This window comes from Asterias amurensis, chromosome 4 (assembly GCF_032118995.1).
Source record: "Asterias amurensis chromosome 4, ASM3211899v1".
Taxonomy (NCBI): domain Eukaryota; kingdom Metazoa; phylum Echinodermata; class Asteroidea; order Forcipulatida; family Asteriidae; genus Asterias; species Asterias amurensis.
In genome coordinates, this window is record NC_092651.1 from 12,452,518 (window position 1) to 12,478,183 (window position 25,666).

The following is a 25,666-nucleotide window of genomic DNA, read 5'->3' on the forward strand; positions in this document are numbered from 1 at the left end:
AGCACAGGTTGTATTCTTCCGGGGGGGGGGGGGGGAGGGGAGGCAAGATGGCCTTAATAAATAGCCAAATGATCGGGCTAATGTGCCAAGAGCATCACTTTCCAAGTTCTGTGAACAAAATCACAGGAAATTACTCAGGTGGGATGCTAAAACACACCAGTGTTTTCCACAACGGAAATTACTTGGGTGGGATGCTAACACACACCGATGCACATCTATCTCATCTGTATCAATTTGTGCTCTGATGTCCAATTCCTACTTCCTGTAAATATTTTGCAACAGTTGATCTGTGTTCAACTCCTGCGAAACATTTGCAACGAAAACATGGATGTGAACCCCAAATTTGCTTCATATTCATACGAAGTATGAACTGGTCTTTAGTAACACTCACTTGTCAGTTTTGCAGGTCCAGTAAATGACATATACTCTATAGACGGGGGTGATGCTTCAAACTCCTGCAGATTGGACAAGGAAAATATAAAACCCAAAACATTAACAAACGGTGAATCTGATGACAATTAAACACACGTTTTTTTGGAACTGACGTGTTGATCCGGAGGTCGTTGATTCGAATCCTACTCTATTCAATTCTTTTTTCAACCCCAAAAACCATTTGTATTTAATAACCAACTGGCAGCACAAAGCTGAAATACATGTATGTGTCATCACAAGGAAAGTAAGCTGGCAGCCAACAATAAATAACACAGCTGAGCAACCAACAATGTGGATGACAGCTGATTAGCAAAAATGACATCCCTTGTTCTATCATCTATTAATAGATGAGTCTTATGTTATGTCATTTTTTTTTACAATTATAAATCAGTACTATTTTTACCTCTTCTAAATAGTAGCCAGGACCGCCCATTCTTGTCCTAAAAAAACAACAAAATAAGAAACACTTGTTCAAAAAAGAATTCCAATGACACACATAATCAGCAGAGGGGGCATCAATGGAAGACATTTCAAATGCCATACAGCAGCAAAAGTAAATTAATGTTCATGCTCATACCTACAGTAAATGTATATATCAAGGAAAGCATAGTTATGCAAAAATAGAGCCGAGTGTTGCAGGTCTGATGCTTCGCTCTTGATAGGGCAAGGACACCAAGGCATTTTCTCCTTGGTAAATGGCACCTCTCTGATGGAATTGTACATTTCTTTTTAACTGTTTGAGGGGCACCAAGGCAATGATTAGCGTCATGGACACAACTGCATGAAGCATCAGGCCTGGTGTTGTGATTAAACCTTGAATGCTGGCGTAGGCTTGGTAAATAGTCAAAGAAAAAGACAACAATCTGTCATGTAATGGTGAATGGACCAATGAGAATTCAGCTATCAATCATGAATATGTATGAGATACAGTTATAAATAATCTTTGCGATTCCTAAGCGTACCTTCCTCGTCTGTTATCATTCCCTAGGTGTTGAATCATCATCATGGAGGCTAATGACTGGGGACCTATGGAGACAGTAGTATGGCTTGCTGCTTGAGGAATTCTCTGTTTGCTAGACTCACCAGTCTGAAACACAAACAGGAAAAAGAAACAATTTAAAGGACTGCCCAAAGTTTGTAAACAAATTAGATTTTCATTCAACAAAGGCAAAACAAACAACAATTTGATCGTTGACACTTTTTATTAAATGAATCATGAGCAGCTGATGATTAAAGGAACACGTTGCCTTGGATCGGTCGAGTTGGTCTTTGAAAAGCGTTTCTAACCGTTTGTTATAAAATCGGTATGGTTAGAAAGATGTTGTAAAAGTAGAATACAATGATCTACACAAATATGCGACGAAATTGTATGGTTTTCGTTTTACCTCGTCGACAAACACGGTCGGCCATTTATGGGAGTCAAAAATTTGACTTCCATAAATGGCCGACCGTGCTAGTTCGCGATGAAAATGAAAACCGTGCATTTTGAGTGATACTTGTGTGGTTCATTATATTCTACTTTTAAAACATCTTACTAACCATATATGCGTTTCATAACAAACGGTTTCAAATGCTTTTCATAGACCAACTTGTCCGATCCAAGGCAACATGTCCCTTTAAGGCAAAACAAACGTTGTTTTTCATCAATAAAAGCCCAATTCATACTTCCTGTGAATGCGAAGCGAATTTTGACTTCACAGGGCTGCCCTCGCTGCAAATGTTTAGCAGGTGAGCTGACAGCTCAACTATTATGGTTTTTTCTTTGCTTATTTGTGACATCAAAATTCGCTTCGCACTTGCATTCACAGGAAGTATGAACCGAGCTTAAGTCTTCTTTTCAAACAGTTCAACAATACCACTTTCATTATTTTCAGCAAACAAAAGTAAACATGTCACAAAAAAAATTATAACAAAAACCATTTCTTTCCATCTAGTCCCAATCCAAAGCACCATAACAACAAGAGAATGCAGCCGGAAAAAATAAGACCACCAGCCAGGCATGATATTTGGTCATTGTAAAAAAAAAGTAGGGAAATTTTTTTAAAATAAAACTGCTGATCTACATGTACATGTACAAAGGGAGCATGCTCTAAAAGATCTTTCTGGCATTATTTATTACAAATTTCTGATTTATATTAGGGCAACAACTATCGGGAAACAGACTATAGTAGGAAGAATATCATGCCTGACCACCAAAGGAAAAGAACTTCATTTACAAGAAATCTCCTTAAGATATTCGCTACTGACCTTTGGTTTGCTCCATTCATGTTTAGTGGACGGCTCAGTGGCAGTTCTTGGACGGTACCCTGAAGATGATGAACCTGCTGATCTTAGGTTACGGTTCCCTGGTGCACTGCTTGCACGACTGTAAAAATATTTTTTTAAGAACTTTGTTTATTTTGGGAAACAACTTGCAGTGATAAAATGACATCATTGACTTAAGTCCAGTTCATACATCCTGCAAATGCGAATGCAATACAAATTTTGACGTCACAAATTCGCAACGATATTTCACAACAGTGAACTCCAGCAAAAACATTCGCTGAGAAAACAGCCATGTGGCATCAAAATTTGATTTGCATTCTACAGAAGACCCAACAATGGGGGAAAACTGTAAAAAACTACTTTACAATTTAGCAAGAAATCACTATGATTATTTTTATGCTGTGGCGTGAGGGCGGGGGAAGGAGGGGTTTGGGGGTTGGAAGGACACGAAGGAAGGGGCGTGGGAAGAAGGTTGGCATGGAAGGCGGGGGTATTACTGTAGTGAATGGTGACTACAGTAAGAGTTGCTAGAATAAACCAGTCGAACGTGATCAGTTGTCGAGCTGCAAGATGCATCCCACTTCATTTGGCTTTATACAATGCTACTTTAAACATTATACTGACACACAGTAATACTGACAGCTACAACAATATTCTTGAGTACTCAATCGGGGAGAGTTGTCCCACTTTGTTTTCCTTTTTTTTCTCGTCTTCTTTTGGTTTTTACTGCGCCTTGAACACCCAGCAGGATGGATACGTGTGCATAACAAGTCTTATTATTATTATTTATTATTATTATTGGTCAATTAAGGGGGGATGGTGCAAAGATTGGTCAATTGTGTTAAGATGGTTCATAAAAGTATTAAGCAGATAATATGACGCCTTTTCTGTTTCTAGGCTTTGGCTCTGGCTTGTATTTGAAAATTGTACTCCTAGAAAAAAAGTTAATCTTAAGACCGCCACCTTATCAGTCAAACTGTGCCAAACATGTAGTGCAATCACACTTATGATGTACATAATTACGTAGGTGCAAGTGTTTTGGGTTATTGAATTGACTAACGTATCTAAGGCTTCGGCTCTGGCACCTGCTTGTCTTTAAAAATAGTACTCCTTGAAAGATTGTTCATGTGTAGACGACCACCTTACGAGTCAAACTGTGCCAAACACAATGTGCAATCACACACAATATGTACAGTACATGTACATGTAGGTGCAAGTGTTTTGGGTTATTGAATTGACTGGTTAACTTTTAAATAATTTTGGGTTGAACAAAGACAAATTTAGTTTTTTAGGCCTTTGTTAATGGTCTCACTGTTTTGTCCATATCGTTTAAGATTCTATACTTGTGGATCACCACACAAAACAAGACTGTTAAAGACAGTGGACACTATTGGTAATTGTCAAATACTTAGTCTTCTCACTTGGTGTATTTCAACATACGCATAAAATAACAAACCTGTGAAAATTTGAGCTCAATCGGTTGTCGTAGTTGTGAGATATTAATGAAAGAAAAAAACACACTTCGCACCATGGTAACACAAAGTTGTGTGCTTTCAGATGCTTGATTTCGAGACCCGAGTTCTTGAAATCAAATTTGTGGCAAAATTACTTCTTTCTTGAAAACTACGTCACTTCAGAGGGAGCTGTTTCTCACAATGTTATACCATCAACCTCTCCCATTACTCGTAATCAAGAAAGGTTTTATGCTAATAATTATTTTGAGTAATTACCAATAGTGTCCATTGCCTTTATAAAAGGCTTCTTTATTTGTGGATCACCATAAAACAAGACTGTTAAGGCAAGTTTGAAAGTTGAAAGGTGGTGTGATGCATCAAATTACCTGCGGACTTGATAATAAGTTGGGTTTCCAAAGCCATCATCTCTCCATCTGGTTTCATTATCAAAAATTCACGTTTAATTTTGTTTCCTCACAAATAATCATGGCAGACTTTGTTAAGGGAATAAAAACTGGTAGGGTACGCGCTAAAGGAACACTGTTTAAATTTGGTGACATTCCTCATTAAAAAAAAATCACTACCTCAGCAAGTAATATTTTAAGGGAAGCTTTTTACCACCATTATTTTCAAACCGTGTAAGTTTAATATATAAACCTGTGGACATTGTGTTTGTGTCACAAAATAACTGAACTCTTTTAATGGGGTTCAAATGATGACCATGAGTCTTGTAAATATTTTTTCAAATGTTTTGAGTATCGAAGCATGCTTGATACTGTAAAACAATTGAGATGTATATTCTCTAAGTGAATTTTCAAATAAACTCTTAAAGACACTGGACACTGTAATTTTCAAAGACCAGTCTTCTCACTTGCCGGTCTTAACATACGCATAAAATAACAAACTTGTGAACATTTTAGTCGCTATTGGTCATCAAAATTGCGAGATAATACTGAAAGAAAAAACACCCTTGTCACACAAAGTTGTGTGCTTTCAGATGCTCGATTTCAAGACCTCAAAATCTAATTCTGAGGTCTCAATAACAAATTTGTGGAAAATTACTTCTTTCTCGAAAACTACGTTACTTCGGAGGGAGCCGTTTCTCACAATGTTTTACACTATCAACAGCTCTCCATTACTCGTTACCAAGTCAGGTTTTATGCTTATATTATTTTGAGTAATTACCAATAGTGTCCACTGCCAGTGTCCACTGCCTTTAAGAGGGTTTTGTGTAGGTACCTTGGTACAAGAGGAAAGTTGTCTAAAGCCAGAGCCTTTAAGTGTAGGCTGCTGGTTTTGAAAATTAGCCGAATAACCATTTCGAAAACCATGAATGCAGCGATGGGCCTGGGTAAATGGCAAAACCCAATGCTGCCATATCAGCAAAAACTAAATACAAGATGATAACCACCAGGGCCCAATTTCATAAAGCCTGTAAGCTCAAAAAACATGCTATGCACAGAAAGGTATTTCCAGCAACAGAAACAGTAACCAGCGAGTTAAGTTTACATTGTTGTGACTAGTACCCCACTCAATTTTTGCTCAGCAAAGAAATTTGTCAAGCAGTATTTTCTGCTTAACAGCTTTATGAAATTGGGCCCAGATTGCTATTTATTTCATTTATTATGATCTGCACACCACTTACTTGTACCGTTGCTGGTCTGGTACCACTTTCCCTTGCTTGCTGAGTGCATAGGGAATGTAGGGGTCTGTGAGGCCTCGTTCGTTCTTTCTGAAGTGCACTGTATACTGAGATGACTCTGGAAGTAGAATGATCGGGTCGCCTCTCTTGGTACGTGGCGTGAAATCACCAGAACTTCAATGGAAAAAAAGAAAAGAAAAAAACAACGGTCAGAGCACACTGACCGAAATGTAGAGCTGTACAAACTGGTTCTTTTCAAAGCCACCAAATACTCACAAATGAGGTTGCTACATGGTATCACTACAAACTTTCCTTACTATTTTCCACCATGTATAACCTTAAGTCTCATCTTTACTATAGGACTTTTTAGCACAGTTAAAAGTCATGGGCTCCATCTTGTTTTTTTTCCACTCAAATCAAAGTCAGCCAAACTGAGGTTTCAAAGCAGTCCGGTCTCTTTCCAATAGAATGCGAATCGGTATTCAGTACTTTTTCCCACAGGGAGCAAGACTAAGGCCAAACAAAACATTAGTTAAAAAAACCAACATTTGCTTGTGACATTTGCCGGAAATTGTTTTCATGAAAACCGCCCCTTACCCACCACCTGACAAACAACTGTGAGTACTCACATCCCAAGAAGGAAGAAGGTCAGCATGCTACAATAGTTGAAAGAAGAAAACCTGGAAATGGCACAACGGGCGATGGCCAAGTTACGAGGGGACCATCAGCTTGTGTCACTTGCGAACAAAAATTTTCATATAAAAACCACCTTTATCGCCACCTGACAACCAAATGTGAAGGTAAAGGAGCCTATACCCTTGAGGGAGGAAGTCATCCACCATCCACCACATTCAGACCAGGAAGTCACCTGGCGTGGACGAGATTCCCATCGAGCTATGGAAAGCAACTGGTGAAGCTGGAATCGATCTGTTGTGGATGCTCTGTAAGAAGATCTGGGATAACAAGGAGTGTCCACTGGACTAGTGCAGAGCGGTCTTCATTCCGCTACTCAAAAAGGGCAAAAAAAAACGTACAAAAACAAGAGGTGTTCCAGGCGGATTGCCTTAACTCCTCACAAGCGCATAAAAAGCCGCATTTAACTTGAACCTACCTGCAAGTTGACTGCCTGCTACTATTTGGAGGTGCAAATAAGATCTTTGATGGGTCAGCTAGAGATGTGCCAGAAGTGGAGATGGGAGGTCCTCTCTCCGGAGGAGGTGATGTTGGAGAAGCTGTCTTGGCCGACTGGGGTCGGGGATGGGCAACCTTCAGCGTAGGCTGTCTGTAGCCATGACGAGGCTCTGGAGTAAGCTGTAAGAAGACAAAGAGTGCAAGGTAGGCCATTCAAGGGTTGTGCGATAGGTCGGTCATTCAAGGGTATTGCGATGGAATGGTCACTTTGGGGCGCTGTCTGGCGAGTTTATTTAGTTATTGACAGTTTGATCTCACCCATGCAAGGCTCTCCCTTAAAACTAGCATTGTGTACATTGTCTAGTAAAAACTACTATGGGCTGTTAAACACAGCCTCTCAACTTGTCTCGTGGGCTACCAAAAACTGTGCAACCTTCATGTTTATCAAATTGAGCATATATTTTCCATTCAGATGCGAATAATACATTTTTTAAGTATGTTGAAAAAGTCTGTGAAGAACACTGACATTAGTTCAACACTTTATATGAGCCTCTCTCATGTACAGATGTAAGAAACACAATCAAGATGCAAGTTTTTTTGCAGGGATTTTCTGTTTAGCAAAATACAAGGTTATTACAAAACCGAGAACCAAGTTTTTACAAAGAGTCTTTCCTCCTCGCATAAGATATGACATTATAGCAAAATTAAATCTCTCTCGTGCTAGGTACCACTGTATTCAAAATCAAGCTTTTACTCAACAACATGTTGCATTTGTCTAGGGTTTTTAGATAATCAACACATACAATGTGGTGAGTCAGTCGAATAAATAAGTTTTAAATAATACAGGCATGATATTTGGTCCTTGGGAAAAAGTAGCAACAGTTAAAGCCAATGGACACTTTCGGTAAACAGTATTGTCCAAGTCCCACACTTCGTGTATCACAACTTATATATAAAATAACAATCCTGTGGAAATTTAGGCTCAATCGGACATCGGAGTCAGGAGAAAATAACGGGAAAACCCACTCCTGTTTTCGCGCGTTTCGCCGTGTCATGACATGTGTTTATAACAAATCCGTAATTCTTGCTAACGAGAATTTATATTGTTTTACCGTTTTCTCAAAAAGTAAAGCATTTCATGGACTAATATTTCAAGAGAAGTCTTTCACCATTACCTTCTGTATAAACCCTGTAAATTATTTGTAAATCTATGAACTTTTTGTTTTTTTTCTGTACCGAAAGGGTCCAATGGCTTTAACGGAGTGCAAGGGCTGACCAACATGTATGCATGGTGTAGGCTTTAATCGACCTTTCATCAGGCCTTAATAAAAAATTTAAAAATCGTTATTTTTCCACAGGGTAGAAAATCAGAAAGAATATCATGCCTGAAAATAGCATATAAGATTTTATATGAATGTACTTCTTTTATGCACCTGTCAGAAATAATGAATAGGGAGAGGAACTAATGGAAATGAATTCCTACTTTTTCTTTTTGAAGTGCCAGCTGGTCCCCAACTTGATTGGCAAGGTCGACCACTGCCTCAAACTTCACCGATTTCTCTTTGTTACTGCCAGGTGAATTGCTGTAAGCACAGAATGGATTAAACTTAAAGCGTTAAGCCATTGACAATATGTTGCCATAAGAGATGGATCTAAACATTGTTCAAGCTGGTTTTTAATGGAGGTCAAATATGCATAAGGGAAATTGAACATTAATTGGTTGAACAGTTTTTCCTAAAAACTTATATTTCTGGTTGCGGAGACTTATTTTTCACTTTGTAAAAAAAAAAAACGGTGAAGAATTCATTGTCAAAAATGACTGATCCAAGATCCAGGGCCCATTTTTATAAAACCTGTAAAACAGAATATTACTTAGCATAAACTGGTTACCAGCCATAAGTCCATAACGTTGACATTGTTGTGACTGGTGCTCCACCCATTTGTTGCTTAGCATACAAATTTGCTAAGCAGTATTTTCTGCTTGAAGGTACTAGACACTATTGGTAATCACCCAAAATAATTGTTAGCATAAAAACGTACTTGGAAACGAGCAATGGAGAGCTGTTGGTAGCAGTATAAAACATTGTGAGAACTGGCTCCCTCTGAAGTAAAGTAGTTTTTGGGATAGAGGTAATTTCTTACTCAATTAATAAAAGACTTCAGCTGAAGTATCATTTTATTATGCATCTGAAAGCACACAAAGTAATGCCTTTAACAGCTTAATAAAACAGAATTCCTACCTGTTTCTCATGACAGCTGCCACCTCATCAGGGATGTATCCTCTGACAGGGGATCTCCTGTTAGCATCTGACTGTCTTCCCGAGCGAGATGAGGGGCGGGGTTGAGGGCTGTGTCTCTCAGTGATCTCATAGAATTGCTCCAGGGAAGGAGATGTTATAGCATTGCTAGATTGCTGGTACACTATGGGGAAATTGAACAACAACACATTAAAGGCACCGAACACTAGTGATTATTACTCAAAATAATTGTTAGCATAACAACCTACTTGGTTCCGAGCATCAGAAAGCTGTTGATCGTATAAAACATTGTGAGAAACGGAAATCAAGAGGGGTAGGCTTGTGTCCCAGGCCTGCAACCCTAAATCTAATAAAGTCAGGCAACTTCCTGCGCAGTATTTTGGAGGATTTGAGACAAGTAGGGGTTTACAAAAAACTTACTCCACGGTGAGTTTGTTCGATCCTCCTCTGCGTAGCTGGATATCACATCTTGCGTATAAAACTCTGGCATCTCGCCTCCTTCATGACTAGCATACCGTACATTAGCTGGTAACCCACCATGGCCATAGAAGGACTGTTTGGCAGCGACCTCCTGACCGTACTGTTGCCTCTCCTGGAAATCCTTCCATTTCTGCAAATTGTCTGCTTTTTCTTCCTCGGCAGTCGTTGGACGGGAAGATCTGGTGTTATCAGCTGTAATTAATCAAATTAAAAACATTAAGTTAATATACAGAAGGGATTCTTTAATTTTGAATGTGTTGTTTGTATTAATTTTTATCTGTTTTCGCAGCGAATGTTTCACAGAAGTTCAGCACAGGGCAAATTCATGAACTTCTGCGAATTATTAATTGCGAATTTGTGACGTTAAAATTCATATAGCCAAGAAGTATGAGCTATAGGCTTAAGAGGGAAACATTGATGTGTTTGTGGCACCTTTGTGTGTTTTGTGCACTGATGGTCGAGCTTCCTGTGCTTTTAAATAACATGTATATTTGATGTGCAATTTATAAGTTGTCTTTTTTCTTTGTAAATTGCTTGCTATATTGTTGGTTTAGTACCTATGCGCTTGACTCTTTTCAATATTGTAAAGCGCTCAGTGCCTGATCATGCTTATTATTAGTAACGTACTTGGTATATCAATATGCATCTGTAGCTTGACTGGAGATCTACTTCTCCTGTCAGGGGACTGTCCACCGTGGTACAACTCCTCATCAAACTGTATCCTAGCAACCGGATTAACAAGACTGGATATCGGATGCTTGTATTTCAAAATGGCCGACATGTCCGGTTCGCCGTCTCTACCCATCGTTGAAGACTCGGACTTGCTCTCCAGCTCGGAATGAGAGTACTGGAGGTGGCTCTGGGTGTCGGAGTTAGACCGGGCAGAGTCCGGTGGGGTGTCTTGATGGGGAAGATGAACGGAGACGGAGGCAAGGCTCTGCATGGATGGAGCAGAGGTAAGCTGGGAGCCCTCGTGGGTGTCACTGAGTGCTGGATCTCCACTCGTACTTTCCAGATCCTGCAAGAATGAAGCACGTTAATTTATCTATGTTACCAGGGTTGTTCACAGTTTTTGAAGCAGCAGCAGGTGAACAACATATAGGTTGCCAGTTTTGTCCATATGGCATGGGGTCCGGGGTCCGCCTAAGGGCCACCAGGACAGAGTAGCTGACGCTTCTGAACAATTCTTGTGTCACTGCATATTGATTTAGCAAGAATGTTACATCCACTAGGCCAGTGGTCTTGTTGTTTTCACTGGAGATTTCACTAGATCAGAAATATCTGTCTTTTTTGTTCATACATGTACTTGCTGAAATTTTAGGAGGTTAGGAGTTGATAAGTATACAAGTATTCAAAAGTTTGTGTTTAGAAAAGATACAAGACTGCATGACTTTTTCAGTTGTTGAGTTACTGGCCAAGTGCTACAACAAGTGGACTCTGGCCGGTGGTCCAGTGGGTATTTTAAACCCTGATGTTTATAGCTTTTTGTTCACTTCAAATGTTTATCGCTGCATAAAATGCGTTTAGGAAGTATGTGTTCAACTCATTTAGAGATTATCATGACATGGTGTTACCGCAAACCTTTCCGCAAATCGTATTTCCACCATGCAAAGTTTCAAATCCTACTAATGTCAGGTTTAACAGTATTGAAAGTGTTTGTGTTCTTACATTGGCCTGAGATTGCTTCATGATGCCCAGCGCTGATGAAGGTCTCTGCATCATGTGTACATCAGGTGATGAAGGTGATATGTGATCGCTGACAAACCCTGCAGTGAAACCTGCATCGTCATACCCACTCCCTGGTCTAGAGGATGAAGGGATGTTCCTGGGAAGACTGTTGGTCACCTACAGATTAAAGGAAGAGACAAAAAAGAATATATGATAGTGAACACTATTCCTTGAATAGCGGAGCAAAATGCTACGCAAAGTGTTCAGTTGCTACTCAAAAATCACCATCAATTGCTTATTAGTATGCATTCAGTGTGCAAAAATAAGTTCAGTCAAAATAATGCTATGCACAAGAGCTTGATGAAATCGTGTCCTGTTCATGAGATGACATTATCCGGGTGGGATTGGAACCAACAATTTTTCTACAGTGTATGTGAATAAGTCATAACCTTTAGCCCCTTGTGGACAATGTGATCATTTCGTAGAAGCTGCTTACAGCTGCTATTAAAGAGGACTCAAACCATGTTCATACTTCCTGCGAATGCGATACGAATTTTGAGTTAACAGAACTGTTTTTCGTAGGGAATGTTTCACAGGAATTGAGCACAAGTCAACTGACGCGAACTTATTGTTGCGAATTTGTGACTTCAAAATTTATATCGCATCCGCAAAAAGTATGAACCATGCTTTTTGCAGACATGATGCAATCACAACTCCAAATATTCTGAAATCAACATGCATCTCCAGCATTTCAACAGTTCAGTTTTGCTCTGGTACCTTAGGTCTGTGTAGCCCAGCAGGAGCAGTGACAGGTCTCTGCCCAACTCTGCTCCCATCCTCAGAAACCTCCCCAACCTCCTCAAGAAGATGTTCATCCTCAGCCTGCTGCTTCTTTCGAGCCTTGCCATCGCTAAGAAAGGCTACCTTCTTGTGTTTCCTCTTCTCGGAAGGGGTGGAGTAGTACTTGAGGGCGTCAGGGGCAAATTTAAGTACAGGACGTTTGTAGATTTCTCTGGAGGATGCTCCTTTAAAATGCTGCAATCACAAAGAAGAAATTCAGAATTAAATTTAAGCTTTTATTTAGTGTACATATATATGCAGTTTTCCAGAACAATATGAATTTGTGAAACTGAGTACATGTATCACAGTGCTTTAATACATATCAGTGCCAGTGTAGGGAAAAAAAAATTGTATGCTATTATTAATGAATTCTTACATAACCAAATGCTAGTTACAGGAATCAAACTTATCCTTGGGCATGCTCAGTGGATTAAAGACATCTGTAAGCACACAAACTTGCTAAGCAAAAAAGGTATTGCTTAAAACAGAAACAGGTTACCAGCCAAAATTACACGATTAAGTTTACATTGTTTGTTGTGACTGATGGTGCCCCACTCAATTTTTGCTTATAGCCAAGAAATTTGTCGAGCAGTATTTTCTGCTAAATATAGCATTATGAAATTGGGAACTACTGTAGAATGGAAGGGTGCACAAGTTTAATTCTAAAATAGCTACTTTTAAAACCGACGTTTGCAAAAACTAAACAAGCAATAAAATTTAGTAATAAACTACAAGGGAAACTGACTGAGTTTGTTGTAAATGAATAACCTAAGTAAATATAAGACAGATGGGTACGGTCTTTATTGTGATGCTCAATATATAGTGTGGCATCAGGGAACATTTCTCAGTAATTAGCACTTCACCACACATCCTCATTTATCACATTTAGTGTCAATTCTACCATTATGAATCACACATTCTGGGCTGACAGGATGCCAAAAGGGACTTTGGTGCCCATTAATTGTAGTCATAACATGATTTAAAGGCAGGGTATACTTTTGCAAATTTTCAAAGTCCATTATCATCACTTGATACGATCAAACATGCATAAAATAACAAACCTTTGAGAATATGAGCTCAGTTGATAAAAAATAAGCTTGGTTTCTGTGATGCGATAAGAATCTGACATTATCCCCTAAGAGTTTCCCATTACACCCCAACATGTAAATATTATTGCTAGGTTACAGGTAATTGACACTCCAATGGTTTCATGAACATTTGGAGTGTTCTCACACGAACATGAATTTGAATCCAATGATGTGTTAGACTAAACAATGCATGAGGCAATCGAAAGCAACAATTGCACCGTTACTCCCTTCACAGCAGTCCGCTGGCCAAATTCTTACGCACATGAGGACCAGTAAAAATTGTGTCCCAGTGGCCGGGATGGCATGCTCAATCATTGTCAGCATTGAAAAATATATTGAAAATTATAAATTGTTTATAAGTTACGGGAAACATAGAAGTCTTATTTAAGGTCTTTTCTTTGTTCATTTTATTTTTAAAGCAACAAAACTATTAATATTTGTTGAAACAGAATAATGTCCACATAAAATTTAATATGGCTGGGACCAACTCAATCCCGAAATTTCTAAAATATGTTCGAGACTTGCAGGAATATTTGTTATTTAGCACAGAGTGTTTGTGTTATTAGAGAATGGGTCTTAGACAGGCTTTGCTTAGAAAAAAATGATTATTAAAACAAAAACAGTTATTATCATGTGTGTATTTAACATAAAACAAAAGAGCACAGACACTGTGTCATACAATGGGATGGAACTTACTGGTTGTGAATGGAGTACACTCTTGTTGGTTTGGTACCACTGGTAGACTTTCTTCAAGTCCTCTTTCTGTTTCATCCCTGTGGTTCTAAAGTGATGAACAGACAAGCAGCTCAAATAAAACAAAGAAATATAGCGAAAACACAAAAAAACACGTTGGTGCAACCTTGAATTCACCTTTTTTGCTCGACAACCCAAGAGCGCAGTCTTAAAAAAATCTGTTGTGAATTAGCAGGGAAAACCAGGCTGAATTTTGTGAAATGCCCAATTGAAAGTGCTAACTGAACTCTGTCCTACATGTCCTATGTGAGAGGAAAAGATTTCTGTGGGTTTTGCCTGGAATAATTCTCTGGGGTTTCCCAAACATCTTAATTTCTTCATTGTCTTCTCGCTTCTCGTTTGGCTCCAATAGGAGCGTTGAGAATATGTGACCCACTCTGTGAAAATGAGTCAGATGTCGCCCAATGCATTATTGAGTAATGGACAGTTATGTGGAAAACATTTTAATTTTTTTTATATATATTTGCACAGTAAACCTTTAGAACACCTATTTTTAGGCAATCAAGCTATGAAAACAACAATTTTGTGATCACACTTTAGTCTAATTTGTATCCTTTTGCGCGAAATGGTTGTCTAAAACATCACTTTACTTGTAGTTCGTTTTTAACCAAAAATGATATACTGGCTAATTTCAAATGGGAGTAACTCAGCAACGCGATACACCCCGAAGCACCTGCTGTGGTGTGATCTTTCCAGCCAGGCATTTGTAATGTAACTCAATTTTTTAAACTGTCAACATCTGACTCAATTTCACAGAGAGGGGTCACATACATCCAAATCCAAAAATCCTACTCTACACCTACCCCACCTCAAGCCAATGCCCAAACCTACATTAGGCCTACATGTAACATCCAACAAGCTTCTAAACTACTAAAGCTCCTAAACTTACGTTGTGACTTCATGCATCATCCTGACCAATATGCGGAAGAATTGTTGGTCCTCCCACTGCTGGCTGAGTTGACTACGATCCTTGCATTGCAGTGAAGACAACTTGAGTTCTCGGTTGAACTTTGCCACTGCCTGGACGAGGGCACTGTATTCATGGTTCCTGGAGAGCTGAAGACAGATCAAAATCAAACATTTAAAAGTAGAATCAATTTTGAACCTTAGGATGGTGGAAGTATAGCTAAGCGAGGTTTGCGGTTAAAACACCGGTGTGAATATCTCCTTTAAGAAGTGTTGGTTCTGAAAAGAACTGGTGGTTGTAACATTACTCAACGTTTTGATCAAAAAAAATTTAAATTTAATTTTAGAAATCGATACACTTCACTCACTTACCCCTTTATATTTAAACACAAAAGATTTGGAAGTCTCGCGCATTCAACATTCTGGTCCCAAATGAGTTTTACATTGCATGATTCTGTCTACTCAGTGTTTAGGCATAAATTTTTTTTATATTGGCCTACCCTAAAAAATACGGCTGACCCTGGATGATTTTTTTTTTTTTCAAGGGAAGAAATTTAATGATTAAAACCCAAGACAGACTTAAAAATAAAATAAATGTCATCAAGAGTTTACAAATATGCTTATTGTTGTGTGTAGCCTTGTTTTCTTTTGTTATGTGTAAAATTACTACCGGCTCAAACAATTAGAAAACGTGTCATTTTCGTTGCGGGGAGAGGAAGGGGAAAAGTCCCTACCTACATGTGCTTACCCTATTTTTGGGGGCCCGTTACGCCAACATAACAATTTTTTTTAATGCCTTATTGAACATAGTTTAAGGCTTGTATCTGCAATCTTCCATTATAGCGTACCCAATCTAGTAACAAACGCCTTGACCAAAGACTGAATGTGTCTGCGCATGCTTGGGAAAGAAATGGCAAATTATGCACATTTTAAAACCAATTTCTGTTTACTAATTGGATTTAAATACCATTTTAGTCAATTTTTGTTTGTTCAACCCATAACTAATTAGTAAATGTATACTTTTTACTTTTAAAAGTCAATCAAGCATTTCATGTACCAAAGGCCCGACATTTCCATGACATTATTGACATCAAAGTATTGCCCCCCCCCCCCCAAAAAAAAAAATAACACCAGGGGTGTGAGACACCAATAGCGAGTTTGATGACAACAAAGTACTGGATTTCATGTTTATGTGTTTCCAGGCAATACTGGTCAGCAAACTGTAACCCCATATATTCCAATGTCAACTCTTCCTTTGTGTATGCTGCTTTTGCCAAGTGTTGACATACATACACCACCAACCTATATAATATAACAGACCACAATGCATACTAGGATGGGTTACCTAGCAATGTTTACATACTGAGCAAAAGGCAATGCTAATAGAAATTTAACTGTCCAGTGTACAGGTTGGGGGGGGGGGGGCAGGAGAATTTTCATTTTACTCCAGGAAAGCAGAATTTCCAAGTAGACATGTACACTGTAGTAGAGCACTCTGGAGGCTTCATTCTACAGAACATAGAGCAAGGACCAGGTATAAAGAGCCCGGGTTAATTTTTGTACAAACAAAAGTGAGTTTAGGGATGTCAGTCAAACAGTGCCCATCAGCAACAATTGGCAGTTAATGAATTCTTTCTTTGCCAGAAGCACAAGTGACAAAATGCTCAACAGTCAGGGCCAGTGCATGCCACAATGTAAAACACAAAGTAACATTGACGCCAATTTGTAGCACATAGCCATCAGTCAGATTTCTTTTTTGACAAAGCCATTAAGAGGGCAGAAAAAGTCTGATCAACAAATTAAACTCGCATGACATAAAGATGTCACCCATTCATGATAAAGGTCTCCTTTCAGCCAGAATCAGTCAGCAATGGACCCACGGGAGATCATCATTATTGACACTCAGCCACTTCAGTAACTTACTGATATTTGTTTAGTGCACACCTCTATACAGGAAGCTAATCCTGGAATTTGACAATTGGGCTTAAAGAGGTTTTAGAACAGCCCGAGGACCAAACTTGGGGGAAAATACTACACCATGCCTAATTTGTAATAGCAGGGGTAGGCTGTATTCAGTATTTCCCTAGTCAGTCAGCTTTTAACTTTTCAACACCTTACAGATAGGTCACTAGTCATCTGGACCACTAAGATAATATTGACTGGACCTCGGGTGTAAAAACATTCACTTGACCAGTGGACCACTCGTGGCAGAACAATGCCGTGCCACTTAGAACATCAAAATACAGAATTCAGCCCATCAGACTTTAACAAACATCTGAACCCTCAAAAAAGGGGAACACTTACAAATGTATAGTAGTCACCATGGAGCTATAGGACTCCATGCTGTGTGTGTGACCATAGAGGAAGGACAGGACAGTCCCTCAGTCCGTTACACCCTCTCTGGGACTCTGGGTTACAGGTAAGTACCAAGCCACTCAAGCAATCCCAGTCATGTGCACTCATGCTAGGCCGAAAATTCAGCACCTTTTTACAAGGAGTGCCTTTTGCTTTATCATGAGGCACCCACATGAATCATGCCACAACTTTAGAATGCACTGATGCAATAAGGACCAATCCCAACAAAGAAATGTTGAGATCAGAAGATCCCATTCAAAACTAACAGCGAGGCATTTGAGCGCTTGTTTTTCTGGTCTGATGCTAACAAATAGGCCCACTGTCATAAAGCTGCTTAAAAATAAATCTAAAATAGTTCATTATTAGCTCAGTGAATAAACATACTAAGCTTAATCCAGACGGTTAACAGGTATGCTCACTTGTTAGTCAGGGTTAGCCTTGTATCTATTTTTGAAAAAAAAATTGTTTTTGATTCGATGAAGTGCGCATCCCAAGCCACGACTTTCAAAATGATTGTGACTACCTGTTTGGTGAATCTGTTGTTTCGCTCACGTCTATTCATGACAACATCTATAAAAAAACTGCGGTCATAAGATTTTGCATTTTTGTGTGGGCTCCGCTTTTTTCTGTCTCTGATGTTCTGTTACAGGCCGATAGGCCCTTAAGTCCGCATAAGAGCCTTTAACTTTGAAAACTCACACGGTCAGCCATTTATGCAAAATGTTGACTCCAATAATGTCCGACCGTGTTAGTCAACGAGGTAAAAGGAAAACCGCGCAATTTCAAGGCGTGTTTGTGTGGATCATTGTATTCTACTTTTACATCTTTATAAGCATTCTTTATCTCACGGTTACATAGGCCTACGCTTTTCAAAGACCACCTCGACCGCTTAGGCAACGTGTTCCTTTAATTTTGTGCCAGATACAATTATGCGACAAGGAAACTAATGGCAGATTGGTAGTTGAGGACCTTTCTAATAAGGAATGCCACAAAAACATCTTGAAGATGAAAACGAACAACTCGATGTTAATTGTTAGCACATGCAACAAAATGTGACCTTTCTGATTAATGTTTTGACTATGCCAGTTCAATTTGCCAGTTACAGACTTGTAGCACTGGCTCAAATTCCAGATAGTCCTAAGTTATCCGCTTCTTTTTCCACTGACTGTCGGGGGTGGGAGTGCTTATAAAATTTCAACAACCAAAAAATGTAGGGAATTTATTTGTACGTTATTGTACTCGAGCCTGATTATGCCGCAATGCATATTTGGAATAAAAAATTGTTCAACGAGAGTATAATACTAAATAGTCACAAAACTAATTAAAGCTTGACATGTAGGGTAGTTAATTACACAAGTCACCTGTGAACATCATGGCGCAGAGGATGTGAATGGGTCACCTCAACTATTCTTCATATTTCACATCAAAAAAGTGTTTTATGTTCACCCACAAGTAGGCGATGGTAGTAAAAACTGTCACTAGGTTGTCGCAGTTCCTGATGCCATAACATATTATAGCAAAACAAATCTACAAGTCTCTATTCCATCAAGATCATAGCCGACGTGAAAGCAATTTTGAAAAATAAAAGGGGAGTTGTTAGAACTTTACACAGATATGGAGGTTTAAAAGATTCCCCATCTGACACCGTGACAGCGGGACGATTGTTCCAAAATATTGGCCCAGCTTTACTTCAAGATTTTTGACCTAGAATTTTGTTTGCTTGGGAAACATTCCAAGTCTAATTAAAGCAAGGAAAACATTTCCGCATGGCGCCACCACTTATTCGTTCGATATGAAATAGTCATGGAAATAAATTAATATAGTATCTAATTTACCTCAATGAGATCTCTTTTTGTAATAATGAGTAACACAAAGGGGTGGTGCCATACGGAAAGTTATCCAAAGCAAGTGATGAACGCTAATTTATTTAATTAGAAGAACAAATTTATTTATTATTTTTTAAATATAAGAATTAGAGTTATTATAGACGAGTTTTAATTAGTACACTTACAACAAGTTCATTTCATCACAAACACAATCAATTTACCTTGGATCTCTTTAACACTTTCAAGTCCCCTTCAAAATTTGACTGCTGTGAATTCTTGCTCATGGTGTGTTTCTTGTCCATGGTTTCTACTCAGTCCACATGCACTGCATGCATGTATGTCATGTCATGTTGTCAACACGCCTTGGGACATTCACCACACACTCACTCAGCAGGGTGAACTCTGCAGTCTGTGCCCGTCGTACACTCGCCTTCTGACTGGTGTCGTAGTGTCACACGATGTCCTGTTCATGTTAGATCGTCTACCTAAAATGAACTTTAAAAGTCAAGTATAACATCCATGTGAAGTATGAGTGTCCAGTTGAGGGGAAAATATGATAATTCTGCACATGTATTTTGCCTAGTAATGCATCAACACATGCATGTGTAATATTTAACCCAGTGTCGTTATGTCCCACCGTGTGTGTACAATGTGCGTGTGTGTAACAAGTGCAGATTTAGGATAATGGTTTTTTGGAATAATACACTTTTCAGAGAGGGGTAAAAAATGATGTACTTATTTATACCTGAAACCTTCCCCTTAGCCTTCGAATCTGAGAAAATTTTCAAGCCAAAAGTGTACTTTAATATGTTAACAAAAGCTAAGTAAAACATTAAGACATTATTATTTGAATTGAGCGTGTATTATTTGTGTTTAAATAAATCCGTCAATTTACATAAACCCCTATTTTTTAATGGACTAGTCTTCGTTTCCAGAACGACGTTTCCGTATATATCACGTGACTTAAACTTTGTTTGGTCGCCTGACCAAATTATAAACAACAGGTGGCGCAATTTGATTTGATTGGAAAGTTTTATGTTACTTTGAAAGACAGTCATACATTTTTATGGTGAAGGGGTTTACAAATTAAAAATGAGTATGCCAAGTATCTATAAGAAAAAAAGAAGAAAAAAAACATTATGTGCCTACAGATCATTGTTTCTTTATAATTATGTACCAATAATTGGATTATTTGGTAATAATTTGTCATGACAAAGGGGAACTTTTTTGCAAGAATAAATTCAATAGTTAAACTCTACTTTGAAAAAATAAAATAAAAACACTGATCAACTAATTATGAAAGTTGCTCCAAATCGAGATTTCAAATAAGCTATACAGCTGTAGATGCCATTTTCTTGAGTTTGACAAATCAAATGTAACTCTTTCTCTGGAGGTTTGGAACTGTTAGCAGGGCATTTAGCTTAAAATTAATTTAATTGGAAAATAGGCACAATATCATCATTCAAGAAACTTTAATTTTTAAATGATGGCAAATTATTTACAAATGTAAAATGAAAATCATGGACAGTTTATTTGTTTAAAAATTTGAATTAAATTATTTATTAATTAGTTTATAAGTGCAACCCATGGCATAACAAACAATGCTTCAAAAAAAAATATCAAAAATCGCATCAAATAATTGACAAGTTTGCGACTCTCCTTTATTATTCATATAATGAAATAAATTACGTCTTTTTTTTAGTAATGCTTATTTCCCAAACATTTCCCATTTTTGGGTAGATAAAACAAAATCCTCTACCATGACCGTCTCCAAAAGGAGCAATCAAGCTTTTTATTTGCTCGGGGAAGGTCACAATGCAGCTGGTCACACTGCGTCAACTTGGAAGATGAGTTGAACTTGAAATTAGGAATTCCTGTAATGGAAAAGTACAAAAGTTTAAGCCTGATTCGTACAAAATGAAAGTTAAAGAAAATACAGTTTATAATCAGACAACAGTTTATCACAATATATTTACACACACATTCAAACAATACCTACATCCCCAATGAGAAATCAATGTTTTTTTTTCCTTTTTAACTGTACTAAAAGCCATTGGACACTTTCGGTGAACCAAAGGCCCACACTTTCGGTAAACAGTATTAACCAAAGGCCCACACTTTGTGTATCACAACCTTTATATAAAAAATAAAAAAACATGTGAAAATTTAGGCTCGATCGGTCATCGGCGTCGGGAGAAAATAACGGGAAAACCCACACTTGTTTTGCCGTGTCATGGCATGTGTTTTAAATAAATCCGTAGTTCTCGATATCGAGAATTGATAATTGTTTTAATGTTTTTTCAAAAAGTAAAGCATTACATTGAATAATATTTCAAGAGAAGTCTTTCACCATTACCTTCTGTAAACGCTGTAAATTGTTTGTAAATCTGTAAACCTTTTTTTTTTCTGTTCTGAAAGTGTCCAAACATCCTCACATATACTTTTTTAGGCAAAATTGTTCGTAGAGCACCAAGTCTTTAGTACTCTCAAGGAGGCCTTTTATTGGCCCTTGTTGTATCCCAAAATAACAAATCTGTGAATATTTGGGCTCAGCTAGTCATTGAAGTTTAAAGAAATTAATGAAAACAAAATCACAACTGTTGCACAAATTGCGTGATTTCACTTTAAGATGCCTTAAAAAGAATTAGGCCTGAAGTCTTTCTCAGATTCAAACATTTTAGTAATAAATTACCTCTTTCTCAAAAACTATGTTGCTTCAGACTGGGGACTCATTTCTCAGAATGTTTCATATTGCTTGTTATGCTATGTTATAAAAGTTGCATAATTACCAATGCCCAGTGCAGTGTTGTCCAGAAGTGCAGGCTGACAGTGACTTCACCTTTGCTGCCTCCTCCAAATAACCCCATGCTCAATTGCTGTCAGTGACTGGAAAACTTTGGTTGCACTTGTGTGCGCCGGTACTATTGTTGTGCGCAATCTTGGAAGATGGCCTTTTTGAAATTCGCGACGGCCAAAATTGAAACAGAAAAATCTGCAGCTTGCTTGAATTTTTAAAAATTCCATTTTCGAAGATAGCACCCATCATTTTTATCATTATTGCATGCAGCAGCGTTGCAGTGACTTTGTTTTTCGGTCGTGTTTCGTCAAAGCTTGTTAAAACTACACAACATAAACAGTGCAGGTTTAATTTGGAGAAAAATGATTAGCAGTATTAGTAGAGTTACCCTGGATGAAATAAAGGTACTATTTTGAAGATTTCACGCAGTGATCATCACAATGTCTTTTTTGTTTACATTTGAAAGTCAGATAAGACGCATCTTTTCCACAGGAAATAACGGTACTCTACTTTTTTGCAACAGCTCCCATTTGTTGTGTACACTTTTCAACTTGGGACCTTTACCCAACTGGGGAAACTTTTGTCCTCTTTTGTTAAAGATAATAGCTTCTCGATTTAATGTGTTTAAAAAATTATCTACCAACGGAAGGACATGACAGGATCAGTAGGCCTACGCCCCTAATTCTGTTGCTTCGCCAACAAGCGCCGCCGTGAGAAATACAAACAAACTTTCTTCATTTAGATTTTTACCTCCAATGATCAAGAATACGGTAGCATGTATAAAGGCAGGTGTAGCTAGAAGAAATAAACAACATCAGGTTGCCTGAGCACCTCCTGCTTGGACAAGTTACATCATCGAAGCTACAGGTCCCCAGAGCATCTTGTGCTAACTTGCCGATGGAGCTACATCAGAGTAGGTGATGGTCGTTTCTATCGGATGAAAGAGAGACAATGACCTTAGGTGCGTCCCGCTATAAAAGAGTTAGAGAAATAAATGTTAACCTGATTAATTTTGAGATCAAAACACCAGGATTGTGCATTAAAAAGTATTCTTTTTGGCATTGGCATTAATTATAATTATTGAGCCAGCTATTAAACATAGGCCTACAGAAATAGTTATGCTACAAAGCTGTATGCAGAAACATGATTGATACAGAGCTGTAATTGAGGTTTTTTTTCAGATATAATAGCCAATATCATAGCAAAAGACTGGTGCACCAAAATGGCTTTTGTTACCAAGCAAAAGTTGAGTTGGGCACCAGCCACAAGAATGCAAACTTTATGTAATTTGCGCTGGTAACCCATTTCTGCTTAGCAACACTAATCTGTGCTTAGCGAGTTTGTGTGCGTGCATGCTTTATGGAATTGGGCTCTGGTAGAAGTGTGAGAATCTGAGAATAGCAGTGCTTGAAAGACAATAGCTGATGGCAGATGAGCCCCCAACTACACTTCGAGGACAAGGCTTGTGCAGATAGTCTATGCAGAATGATGACAAGGGACTTTTAGTTTGTGATGAGAGTGCTTTTTATAAGTACAAATTTTCAGCACGCTTTTGATATTAGGCTTCACTGAATGTTTTTCTTCACTTGTTTTTTAAATAGAAACTTTGATTATGGCTACAATTTTCCCGTTTTTTATGGATCCTTCCCTTAATCCCTTTTCCACTCTTGTTTTAGGTTGTCAAACATGAGTGGCGCAGACAAGTGTTTGACAGCAACATTGACAAATGCATCAAAGCCACCAATCTGAGAAAATTTTAATTCTTTAAAACATTTAAAGATTGTGACACAGGTTGCCAATCATTTTCAGAGTAATGACAACTTTAAAAACTTAGTGTCTAACGCTATTTAGATTGCTGGATTGTGCTTTTTTTATGTTGAGTGGCTGACTAGGCATGGCAGTTCCTTTGGTGGACGGGACTTTCTGGATCTGTCAAACATGCGTACAAATGTTGTTTTATCAAAGCCTGGTTTTAATGTTTTGGGGTTTTTTTTTTGCTTGATAAATATCAATAGGGACCATATTGACTATCAGGAAAATTGTTTGTATTAATTAAAAGTACTCCAGCATTTACTCCAGCATGGAAAGTGATAAAACAGTGACATCATCTGATAGTGGTGGCACATAGCGTCATTGGCCGCTGTACTTGATGATATGGAAAAGTGCACGCGAGTACGAGCTGTAAACAACTCCATGTCTGATACTTCACGGAGGCAACGCAGGTGATTGCCTCCATGCCCCCTGTTCATTGCATTGGTGCCCTTTAAATGCTCCAGTAGAAATTTAGTTTCCTCATTGGGTGCCCATTACCAAGGAGAAAATGCCTTGATGCCCTTGCCCTTTCAAAAATGAAGCATCCAAGCCTGCAAACTCCAATGATAGCCTTGTACGCAAGCACATTTCATCAAAGTTGGTGATCAATGATGTCACAACTCTCAGTCGATGGTAGCCTTTTTACACATGCACGTTTTTGGGTGGTCAATGACTTCATGTGCAATCCATCAATTAGTGAGAGGTGTACTTTACCTTCCAAGCAGATACATGACTTTGGTAACAACTTTGGTTGTCTCTTTGGCACTCCATCTTCCGCATCATTGATAGAGAGTCCAACTTGTGGAGATCCATCAGGGTCTTGAACATCTTTGGCTTTTAACTGGCAAGGTCCTCATCATACACAGCGAAGAGACACAAATATAAATATTAGTTGTGATTTTTTTTAAAGCACTTTTTGAAACTTAACTTATTGAAAGGGACAATACACTGTTGATTCATGTTGATTCAAATTTAAGTACCAATCATGTGACTTTTCTCTACAATCTCCTTCTTCACTGATAGATCAATTACACAAACATTGTAATTGAAGTATTTTTCAACTTTTGATAAACTAGATTTGAAACACCCTTTGAGTAGAATTTAAATTAGTTTCTAGCTGGAACTTCTCTTATTGTCCATCGTCCGTCTTCTTTTGATTGATTTAGTACAGTACAACATGCTGGTCTCAAACAGCCATGATGTTCATAAGTCCTGCTTCAAAGATTCAAGTGATGTGATTTTGAGACATTCTTAAACCTTATTTAAGTATATTTATTTTGGTTATACCCTTACATCCATGTGTGTTACATGTAGCACCGTATATCAGTACTTTCCCAAGTTCTGTGAAAACAAATCACAGGCATAAATTACTCGGGTGAGATTTGGACCCTTGACCTTTGCAGTACTAGATGGCCATTGTCTTACCAACTAGACCACTGAGATTTCCTAGTAGCTAGAGGCATTTTGAATCCTTATGGACGGGAGGGGGTAGTTTTAAAACGAAAAAAACCTGTTTCCTGGTACTCGTTGCCTGGTAGTCACCTCTCTGCTACCATGGTTACATGTCCATATGGGATAGGAACACAGGAAACGCTCATCTGGTGGGAGAAAGGAAAGTAGAAATTCAGATTGAGTAGGCTGAGATAAACTTATTTTGAAAAGATAGAAAGGTAGGTTAAAAGGTGAATCAAAGAAAGGATTCCCAGGTTATGTTTTTTTTATACCACCATTTGAGATATTTCTTGTATATGCACTTTGGTAAGTGCCATTCATTTCCATAAAAATATTTTATTTCTAGCTAAAAATGTCACCCCATGTTATCAAAAATTTGACTCAAAAGTTCCATGTGGCAGATGACATCAGTAGAATGAGTCCACTTCACTATTTTTATTTGATTCTAACTTTTCATACTTTTGCACTTATGAGCCAATACCAAATTTCATTCAAGACAAGATTTGC

General features: G+C 38.2%; 1 protein-coding gene across 2 annotated transcripts in view; it reads right to left on the bottom strand.

The window, feature by feature from the left end:
* Positions 1-19,729, bottom strand: part of LOC139936034 (uncharacterized) — a 43,059-nt gene extending 23,330 nt beyond the window's left edge. The window contains exons 1-16 of one of the 2 annotated variants that reach the window (XM_071930744.1): positions 19,320-19,729; positions 14,901-15,067; positions 13,955-14,039; positions 12,108-12,365; positions 11,331-11,507; positions 10,290-10,680; positions 9,603-9,854; positions 9,165-9,345; positions 8,408-8,507; positions 6,905-7,104; positions 5,797-5,967; positions 4,538-4,585; positions 2,680-2,797; positions 1,395-1,519; positions 836-872; positions 392-455 (exon numbers count right to left, since the gene is read on the bottom strand). In XM_071930744.1, the coding sequence (XP_071786845.1) occupies positions 392-455; positions 836-872; positions 1,395-1,519; positions 2,680-2,797; positions 4,538-4,585; positions 5,797-5,967; positions 6,905-7,104; positions 8,408-8,507; positions 9,165-9,345; positions 9,603-9,854; positions 10,290-10,680; positions 11,331-11,507; positions 12,108-12,365; positions 13,955-14,039; positions 14,901-15,067; positions 19,320-19,400 (2,455 nt within the window). In that variant the 5' untranslated portion in view covers positions 19,401-19,729. The remainder of the gene's footprint in view (positions 1-391; positions 456-835; positions 873-1,394; positions 1,520-2,679; positions 2,798-4,537; positions 4,586-5,796; positions 5,968-6,904; positions 7,105-8,407; positions 8,508-9,164; positions 9,346-9,602; positions 9,855-10,289; positions 10,681-11,330; positions 11,508-12,107; positions 12,366-13,954; positions 14,040-14,900; positions 15,068-19,319) is intronic. The other variant, XM_071930745.1, reaches the window with a different exon arrangement.
* Positions 19,730-25,666: the final 5,937 nt, after the last annotated feature.